Genomic DNA, 9333 nt, shown 5'->3' with positions numbered 1-9333 from the left:
AATCTTGTTAATAAAAACGTCATTTAAATTGAGTATCACAATTATTTGTGTTATGTTGCATGTTCTGGTTATATTATTATGTATACTGTATATATATATATATATATATATATTATAAGTTGTAAACCAAGTGGATTTATGTGAGAAGACCGTAAGAAGTGTTAAACGGCTGATGTTGAAAATAAACCGATATGTGTCAAAACCTGTGGATTAATTATATGACAATGTCCATGTCCCATTAACACTCTCAGTCTCTCAATCTAGTCATGTCACAGAGATGCCCAATGGTGATCATGATTATTGTGTGGAGCCCATGACTACAGAGGAGAAGCTTGTGGCTGCACAAGAGGAGATTTCTCGTCTGTCTGCTGAAAATGAAACACTCAGAAGTCATCACCAGATGGGAGCATGACTTTTGTGAGCAGTCTTTACACTGGAAGCATCTCTGATAAAGAGATCAAGTCATCTGACATTTTGAATCTTCTTGAAGAGGGTGGACAAAGGCTTTTTAAATCAAAGACCTACTTGACGAAATTCATGCCACAGTAGTTATTCCACCTTTTCTCGGCCCAAGTGGACAGTTCAGCCATGAGGAGCTTACACACACACGATTACATGTATATTCAAGAAAAATGTTATACAAACAAATTTACATGTATTATTTTTTAAATAAAATGATAACATTTTTATAATACTGAATTTTTACATATTGTAATTCTTACCACATTTTTGTACCAAAAACATTTAAATGTAAAAATGTACATTTTAATTAGTTTCTCTTTGTAAAAACATTTGTACTATTAATATTTTCAGACGTCTGAAGTTTGAGAGAATTAAAAAAAAAAAAAACATTCTGCATTTCATAGGAATCCTGTTTCATTTGTCATATTTACAGTTTATAAAGATGGTAAATTAAAAACAGAGATTTTCTTTTTTTTTTACAGGGGAAAAAACTATTTAACAGAGAATGCAACATATTTATATTAAGGTAATAGCTTATCCAAATAGGAAATTTGGTCATAAATTGCTTAGCATAAATTTGTTCCAAACCTGTATTGATTTCTTTCTCCTAGTGAACATAGAAAATACTTCGAGGAATGCAAGTAACCAAACAGTTAATCGTTGACTTTTTCTTCCAAACTATGGAAAATCAGTGCCTATTGCCAACTGTTTTGTTACCCACATTCCTCAAAGTATCTAATGTGTTCAGCATACAAAAATTAATTTATGCAGGTTTTTGCACTATAAGAATTATAGTGCAAAATTCTATAACATTTTATAGATTAATTCTATAACCTTTAAGAATTAAATACACTTCAAAAGGTAATTTGAGGTTTTGTTTCTGTTTACACTCTCCTGTTGCAGAGAACAGGTAAGAAACAGCTGAGAAAAAAAAAAAAAAAAAAAAAAAAAAAAAAAATCAGGCTTACACTTCAGCTCCTCCTATTCATCTTTGTAGAAATGGATACATTCCAGGTGGTAATCACTATTGCATTTTACAAAAGGTAGTGAGTAGTACTCGTGAGTGAAGAGTGAAGCTCCCTGCTGCATTTGTCAAATATGAGCAGTTTTTGAAGCTGTCTTTGTTTGGGCATTTGATCTGGAGAAGACTGTGGACAGGATCTGCTGTAAGGTCAACTACTTTCCTGTCAGGTGAGGCTCCTAGGTGAGGGGGATGATGATTAATTACTAAGCCACAGGGAAACAATTTGTTTCCAGTGAGTTTTTCATATTCTGCAGCAGTAAACAGTCTCCAGTTGTATGCCTCTTTTCATAGCTTTGGTCTGAATGGTTTGTTTTGCACACATGTCAGCAGCTAACTTGTCAAAGTCTTTAATTCTAGAGCAGACCTGCTTAAAAGATGTTGATGTGATCCTCTCTGCGCGTAGCCGATGCCAAGTGATGCTGCTTTGGTCCCTGGTTCCACTTTCCAGGTGTAGTGAATCTTCTGATGTAATTATCAGACCTCCGTAGAAATCATGTTCTTCCAGGTTTAATACAGTTGCGTATTAGCATGGTTGTGGAGGAAGAGCTCTTCAAAGGACACGGTGTGCTGGGGTAATTGGTAGGATAAAACAGACCCTAAAGGTAAGTCGCCGAACTCTGTGGTGACAAGTTGTTTTTGTTGGTTACTGGAAATTAATATTTTAAACATGTGGCTTCTGCTGCCTGATGCTTTTAGGTTTTCCCTCAGATGCTCTACAAATTCACCACAGGGCAATGGGACAGGGACTGGGCAGTAAACATTTGGGGGAATTCCCTCACTTGTGCAGTTTACTCTATGGGTACTACTATTTGGTGGTTTTACTTTGGAAACTGATACTGTGCTGATTGGCTTTGGCTTTAGTCCTAATGCTCTTGATGGCACATACCATGTTTGAGGCAAAGAGGTTTTACTTGCTCTTGGTGGTACAGATTTATGTTCCATTTTAAGGGAGTGAGCCAGTTTGTAAAGTAGTTCTAGTAAATTATTACATTTCCCCAATCCTGCTTTATAAGTGCATTGGGTGTCTCGGATAAAAGGTTTTTCTGAAGACCGCTCCACCTGCAACAAAATGTTATTAAGAAAAAAAACATTATTAACTAACCCTAACCCACATTTCAAGAAAAGGTGTACAAAAAAAAACAGGTGTTTTTTTTTTTTTGGTCTTAAAGTATTTCCAAACTATAACAGTTATTGGTATAACTAAGCTACACTTATGTTATAACAAGTGTTATAAAAGTAAAAAAAAAGTAATTAGTTACAATCTACTTATTCCATCTGTCTTTTTTTTTTTTTTTAATCAGCCTAACCATTTTATTCCCCCAGTACTTATATAAATAAATGTATTTACAACATTAAAGATCAGAAAAACTACTTAAGACCATTTTCATGTCACAAACAACCACTTGCATTGTAGAATGACACTTACTAGAAACAACAAAACAAACAAGGTCCAAAAATTAACTAAAGACCAAAACTTGAACTCAACATTAACCGTACTGAACATGGAGGGTGTAACATAGAAATTTCCTCACAACAACACAAAATACCTTCATGTTGTAAGGCGCCTCATTCATTCGCATCGAGTGAAAAGACCCTGTAGGCCCTAACACTACAGCCTGCTTCGTTTCCCTTCACTGTAAACCACAGGTATCATGGACATCAAACACTACAGTTCAACACTTCGAGGTGGCTAAAAGGCTAATGTTAGCAGCACATATAATCAATAAATTAGTTCGGCAACATTAGCGCTATCGTGATCTTCCATGCAGTATGCTAAGCTAACCTCACAAGAAAGTTGAAAAGGTAACAGTTTACCTTCAACATCGTGGATATAACCCTTGGTCCAGTTGCTGTAACCCTTCAGGAGGATAGATCTGGGAATTTTTTATCCTTTGTCCGCCCATGACTCCACAACATTGAGCGTAAGAAGAGGAAGATATGACAGGTTCGTAGTCCACACAGCCATGTTTAGTTGTTGTTATTTCCGGTTTACCCTCACAGCCTCGTTTTCGAATCAAAATGGCGGCGGGCTGAATAAGGCGTATACATGTATACACACAACATACATACAATATGACAAGGGGGTAGACAGGACAGGAAGACAGGGAATTGAGGAAGGAATACAGCATGACATTAGGGAAGAGAGGAGAAAAAAACAGCAACCAGACTATGCTCCTTTGGGAGTACAGTGGGAGAACAGGAAAAACACCCCAGCAACAAAGTCACATTATCAATACTGCATAACCACACGACTGCAAACAGGGGAGGGGAAGTGGGGGGGGTCGGGGTAATCCAGTGCATGCAAGCATCCTGGGGGGCATGAATGCATATCTGAATATGTGCACATGTGTGTATGTATGTAAAAGTTTGTGCATTTGTAGGCCTGGAGAGCTGGCATTCATATCTAGGTGCCTCAGTCCGCAGAATGTGATCATGACACAGCAAGTTGCCATGAAGACATCCTTGATCAGGTCCCAGACAGAGTCAACAATCAGCAGGTGTCTGTGGAAGAGGGGGGAGGAACGCAGTGCTATTCCAGGGGGGTTGTTGTTCCAAAAGCGGCCTTGGCCGAGGCCAGTGCTGGTTGAGGGGAGACGAAAGAAGATTTCGATTTGTTTGGTCTAGGGACGAGTAGCTGCATTCTAATTTACACAGTTACTCTCTGTCCATTCTGGTCTCCAAATCCATCCATTTTCCTTTGCAAAGCCGTGAGCTTCTCCGTGATGGTCTCCATATTGTGGTTAATAGTCTCAGTGCTGACCGCTCTGCCCACTGCTTCAATCATGACGGGCAGCCTTGTGAGGCTTTGGACAGCTGTTCCCGTTTTCTGAATTCTTCGATAACCCAGGGCAAAGCCTAATCCAATCAGCAGAAGACGTGTTATCATGGTTCTGGGCTCTGGGTGAATGACCTTACGAGTGTAAATCCAGTGTGTTAGAGAACATGTCTGACAGATGAGTAAATCACGGATACACAAAGAAATCAGTCAGATTCATTTATTCAGATTAAAATATTTACACTGACAAACTGAATATTCAGCAGGAATCAAACAATTTACAATAATAATCATCATCAAATAGCAAAATGAATCTTACAAGAACCGGTACATGTTCTTTTACTGCTAAATCTTTGTTTATGCTAAAGTTCTGGAAATATGTGTAAGAACTGTCTTTATACTGTCGGAGCATTAAAACACCCTCACTAAAAAACAAATTCTACAACTAAAACTGAAAACGGTGCTGTGGCTTCTTCACGGTGTCCAAATGACAAACATGAGAAAGTCAAGTCTTTATCACTGAAAAAATGTGAGCAGAATAAAGCTGTCAGAAAATCCAGAGCATGTTTGTGACGGTCAGTTCAGCCAGCTGGTGTTGAGCTGAGTCTGATTCTTGATGCTGGTGTCCATCTTCAGCACTTCTCTGACGGCCATCGTGGCGTACGTGGAGGATGGCAGAGAAAACTCCATTTTCAGGGCCCGATACTTCCCTTCTGCACACACACATACACAAACATATATGTGGTCAAAACTAAAAAAAAAAAACAGTCCAACGAAAAAGAGTGTATGACATTTTTTGGCCAGGCAGAGAAAGAAACCAACAGAAGTCTATGGAACTTCCCTATTCAGAGCTGAGTAAATGTGTGTGTTTAGGACCTTTGAGGTAAACCGGAGCTGGAGCGTTTTCTAATTTCTCCACATCTGTGTGAACGAGAGGCACTCGTGGATCATCGTACTGGATCAGTTCCCTTCAGAGAAGAAAGATCAGACAGATTCCATCAGAACTCAATCTCAATGCGCAGGAGCAGAGCGAGTTACTGGAGCTCACTCACCAGCTGACGTCTCTGGGGCGAATGAGGATCCTCCTGTATGCGCCGGCCAGAGAGTAATCCCGAACTTTATGCCTCATGCTATCGATGTCCAGGTCATCAGCGCTCAGCATGTCTCTGTAGCCTCCACCCACTGCAGGAGAAGCACAGAACACCAGTGAGAAGTCCAACAGCACCAACAGAAAATACATCTGACCAGCCGAAGCTGAACAAATGGAAGAGAAGAGCTGCTTCTTCTCTTGATGCTAAAGCACACAAACCATCTGTTTCTCCAAATCCCCCATTAACCACAACTATATTAAACCTGCCACCATGATTACTCACAATAACTACCCACAAAAAAAAATTGTAGACAATTTATACATTTTATTTTTATATTTTAAAGACTTACACAGCTAAAAAGAAATCTACATTTATGAATGGCATTTCACCATTTTATGAATTTCTGACTTTTCTAACTCTTCTATGTCTAGATATCACTTTTTACAATGAGGCTTCCTCATATATCCAGGTTTTCCCAGAATGCCTCACCACTGTGAGTGGGATAAATGACATCGAACCCTGGCAGCGGCATCACCACGTCATGAACTGAGTGTTTTTCTGCCTCTTCAGCGGACAGAACATGAGCATAGCCTGAAAAACACCGGAGATTCTGTCAGCATCAACACACACACACACACTCTCAGACTCACACAACACTCACTCTGTCACACACACACACACACCCAACACACTAACACTCTCATAAACTCACACACAGACTCACTCACACACACACACACACAGACTTACCCTCACACACAGACTCACTCTCACACACACACAGACTCACTCTCACACACACACACACACACACACACACACAGACAGACTCACTCTCACACACACACAGACAGACTCACTCTCACACACACACACACAGACTCACTCTCACACACACACACACAGACTCACTCTCACACACACACACACAGACTCACTCTCACACACACAGACTCACTCTCACACACACACACACAGACTCACTCTCACACACACACACACACACACAGACTCACTCTCACACACACACACAGACAGACTCACTCTCACACACACACACACACAGACTCACTCTCACACACACACACACACACACACAGACTCACTCTCACACACACACACAGACTCACTCTCACACACACACACACACACACAGACTCACTCTCACACACACACACACACACACACACACACTCACTCTCACACACTCGCCCTCACACACACACACACACACAGACTCACTCTCTCACACACACACACACACACACACACACAGACTCACTCTCACACACACACACACACAGACTCACACTCTCACACACACACACACACACACACTCACTCTCACACACTCGCCCTCACACACACACACACACAGACTCACTCTCACACACACACACACACACACACACACACACACACACACACACACACACACAGACTCACTCTCACACACACACACACACACACACACACACACACACACACTCACTCTCACACACTCGCCCTCACACACACACACACACAGACTCACTCTCACACACACACACACACACACAGACTCACTCTCACACACACACACACACACACACACACACACACACAGACTCACTCTCACACACACACACACTCACACACACACAGACTCACTCTCACACACACAGACTCACTCTCACACACACACACAGACTCACTCACACACACACACACAGACTCACTCTCACACACACACAGACTCACTCTCACACACACAGACTCACCCTCACACACACACACACACACACACACAGAGACTCACCCTCACACACACACACGCTCTCTCTCTCTCACACTCACCTCCTCTGAGAACCAGATCTCCCTCCACAGCTCTGAGCCCAAAGGCTTCCATGCGTTTGCTGACCATACAGTTCCATACGTAGCTTTGATAGCTGTGGATGTACATCAGCCTGTTGTTACGAGGGATCTGAAGCAGGATAAAGACGTTAGAGCACTGCGGAGGTCAAGAGTGTGTTGGGTTATTTCATGATGTGAAACATTATGTTCTCTCACCAGTCCGAACGCTGTGATGATGTTGTTTTTGCCGTACTTGGCAAGGCCTCGCAGTAACTGGCCCTCCACGCAGCGTTTGACCGGCAGTCTCTTGAGGGCCGCCTCTGGGTCCTGAGAGCGCGCCCACTCCTCTCTGCACTTCACCAGATATCCCTTCTCCGCTGGACACACCACCAGAGAGACAGACACTCGGTTACACCTCACAACAAGAGCAAGTGCGCACTTGTAGCACGTACATTAATCTATACCATAATATGATGCACGATTTCCTTTGCTCTCGCACTAAACCTGAAGCGCGTTCTCAGATACATGCCGCTCCTGCCCTGAGGGTGTGCATGCACTTTAAACTGCAAATCACAAATCCCTCCTGCTCTTGCACTAGATGTTCATTATTTTCACACCTAACTAAACTTTGTCAAAAGTTATCAATCAATCAGACTTCCAGGTCTGACCGATGAAAATGCTAGGAGTAATCAAATTGGCTAAAAGTGAACTACACCTGGAATTCTTTTGACAATCAAAGCATTACATCTACAATTTCAATACAATTTAGTTTACTTCTTACCTGGATGCCTTTAACATTCTGGATAAGTACCAATCTGGTTTTTAGAGCACATTACAGTACAGAGTCAGCCTTGCTTAAAGTTATGAATTATATTTTGTTGTCCATTGATTCAGGGTCAACTGCCATTATACTGTTAGATTTGAGTGCAGCCTTCGACACTATTGACCATGACATCCTCTTGAATCAACTCAAATGTGTAGTAAGTAGGGGTGTAACGGTACGCAAAAATCACGGTTCGGTACGTACCTCGGTTTTAAAGTCACGGTTCGGTTCATTTTCGGTACAGTAAGGGAAAGAAATGCAAACATTAAACTGCAGGTTGTTTATTACTATAAACTATTTTTTTTTAAACAATTTGTTTACATACTTTTAATAAAATATATATAAAATAAAAAAAGAATAAGAAATAAAATACTGCTGCAAAGTTCTCCACTAAATAAATACTCTCAAACCAATATCATATAATAAAATATAATGGAAAATATAATATATAACTATGATTACAGTGCAGCATTATCAATGCCAGCTTGTAGACCTGCTCATATTTTAAATATATATATAACTTTTCCAAAGTGTAAAGTGCAGCAAGAACAGTTTCAGTTTTTAGACCTGCTCAGATTTCATTATAGCGTTGGACCGATCGGAATTAAGAGCAAAGGTCCTGTTTAAATGCCGACGGGAGCTGCGTTTGAATTACAATCACTTTTTTTCCTAGTGTCACGCAACTGACAAACAGCAGAAACGCCACGCTCACGCCACGCAGCCAGTGTGTCACCGGCATTAGAATCAGCTGCAGGGCGGGATTTCTGCTGAACGCGAAGACTTCCGCCACTTAATATGTTCGTTTGGAAACACGAAAGTGTATATGTTCCGCACCCGTGCACCGTTACACGTACCGTTACATTCTAGTAGTAGGGGTTCAAGGCACAACATTACAGTGGTTCACCTTTTATTTAATGGGTAGGACTTTTTCAGTAAATATCTGGTCATTCACCTCATCTTCTGCCTTCTCTTCTCTCATGGTGTTCCACAGGGTTCTATTCTTGGCCCTTTATTGTTCTTGCTCTACATGCTTCCCTAGGCTCCATTCTTCATAAATATAATATTAACTATCATTGCTACGCTGATGACCTCCAACTTTACCCTCCAATCAAACTTGAAAAATGACTCTTCTTTACACCTTTTTTTCTCATGTTTTGACGAAGTAAAAACTTGGATAGCTAATAATTGTTAGCAACTAAACACTGACAAAACTGAGGTGCTTCTGCTAGGCCCCGCTGCACTCAGTACAAATTTTACAAGTAGGTTAAGTTCCCTTAGAGACAACTTGCAAAAAATCTAGGTGTCCATTTTGATCCATTACTAC

General features: G+C 41.0%; 1 protein-coding gene across 1 annotated transcript; it reads right to left on the bottom strand.

The window, feature by feature from the left end:
- Window positions 1-4467: 4467 nt before the first annotated feature.
- Window positions 4468-7639, bottom strand: LOC113074948 (pseudouridylate synthase 7 homolog; the record flags this gene model as incomplete). Its single annotated transcript, XM_026247650.1, has 6 exons — window positions 4468-4975; window positions 5139-5230; window positions 5315-5444; window positions 5843-5944; window positions 7190-7316; window positions 7403-7639. Coding segments are annotated over 6 exons (825 nt in total), but the record flags the coding sequence as incomplete, so codon positions are not given.
- Between the last annotated feature and the right edge of the window lie 1694 nt (window positions 7640-9333).

Source organism: Carassius auratus, unplaced genomic scaffold (genome assembly GCF_003368295.1).
Source record: "Carassius auratus strain Wakin unplaced genomic scaffold, ASM336829v1 scaf_tig00015861, whole genome shotgun sequence".
Taxonomy (NCBI): domain Eukaryota; kingdom Metazoa; phylum Chordata; class Actinopteri; order Cypriniformes; family Cyprinidae; genus Carassius; species Carassius auratus.
The sequence above is the reverse complement of the archived record's forward strand: the minus strand, read 5'-3'. Positions and strand labels throughout refer to the sequence as shown.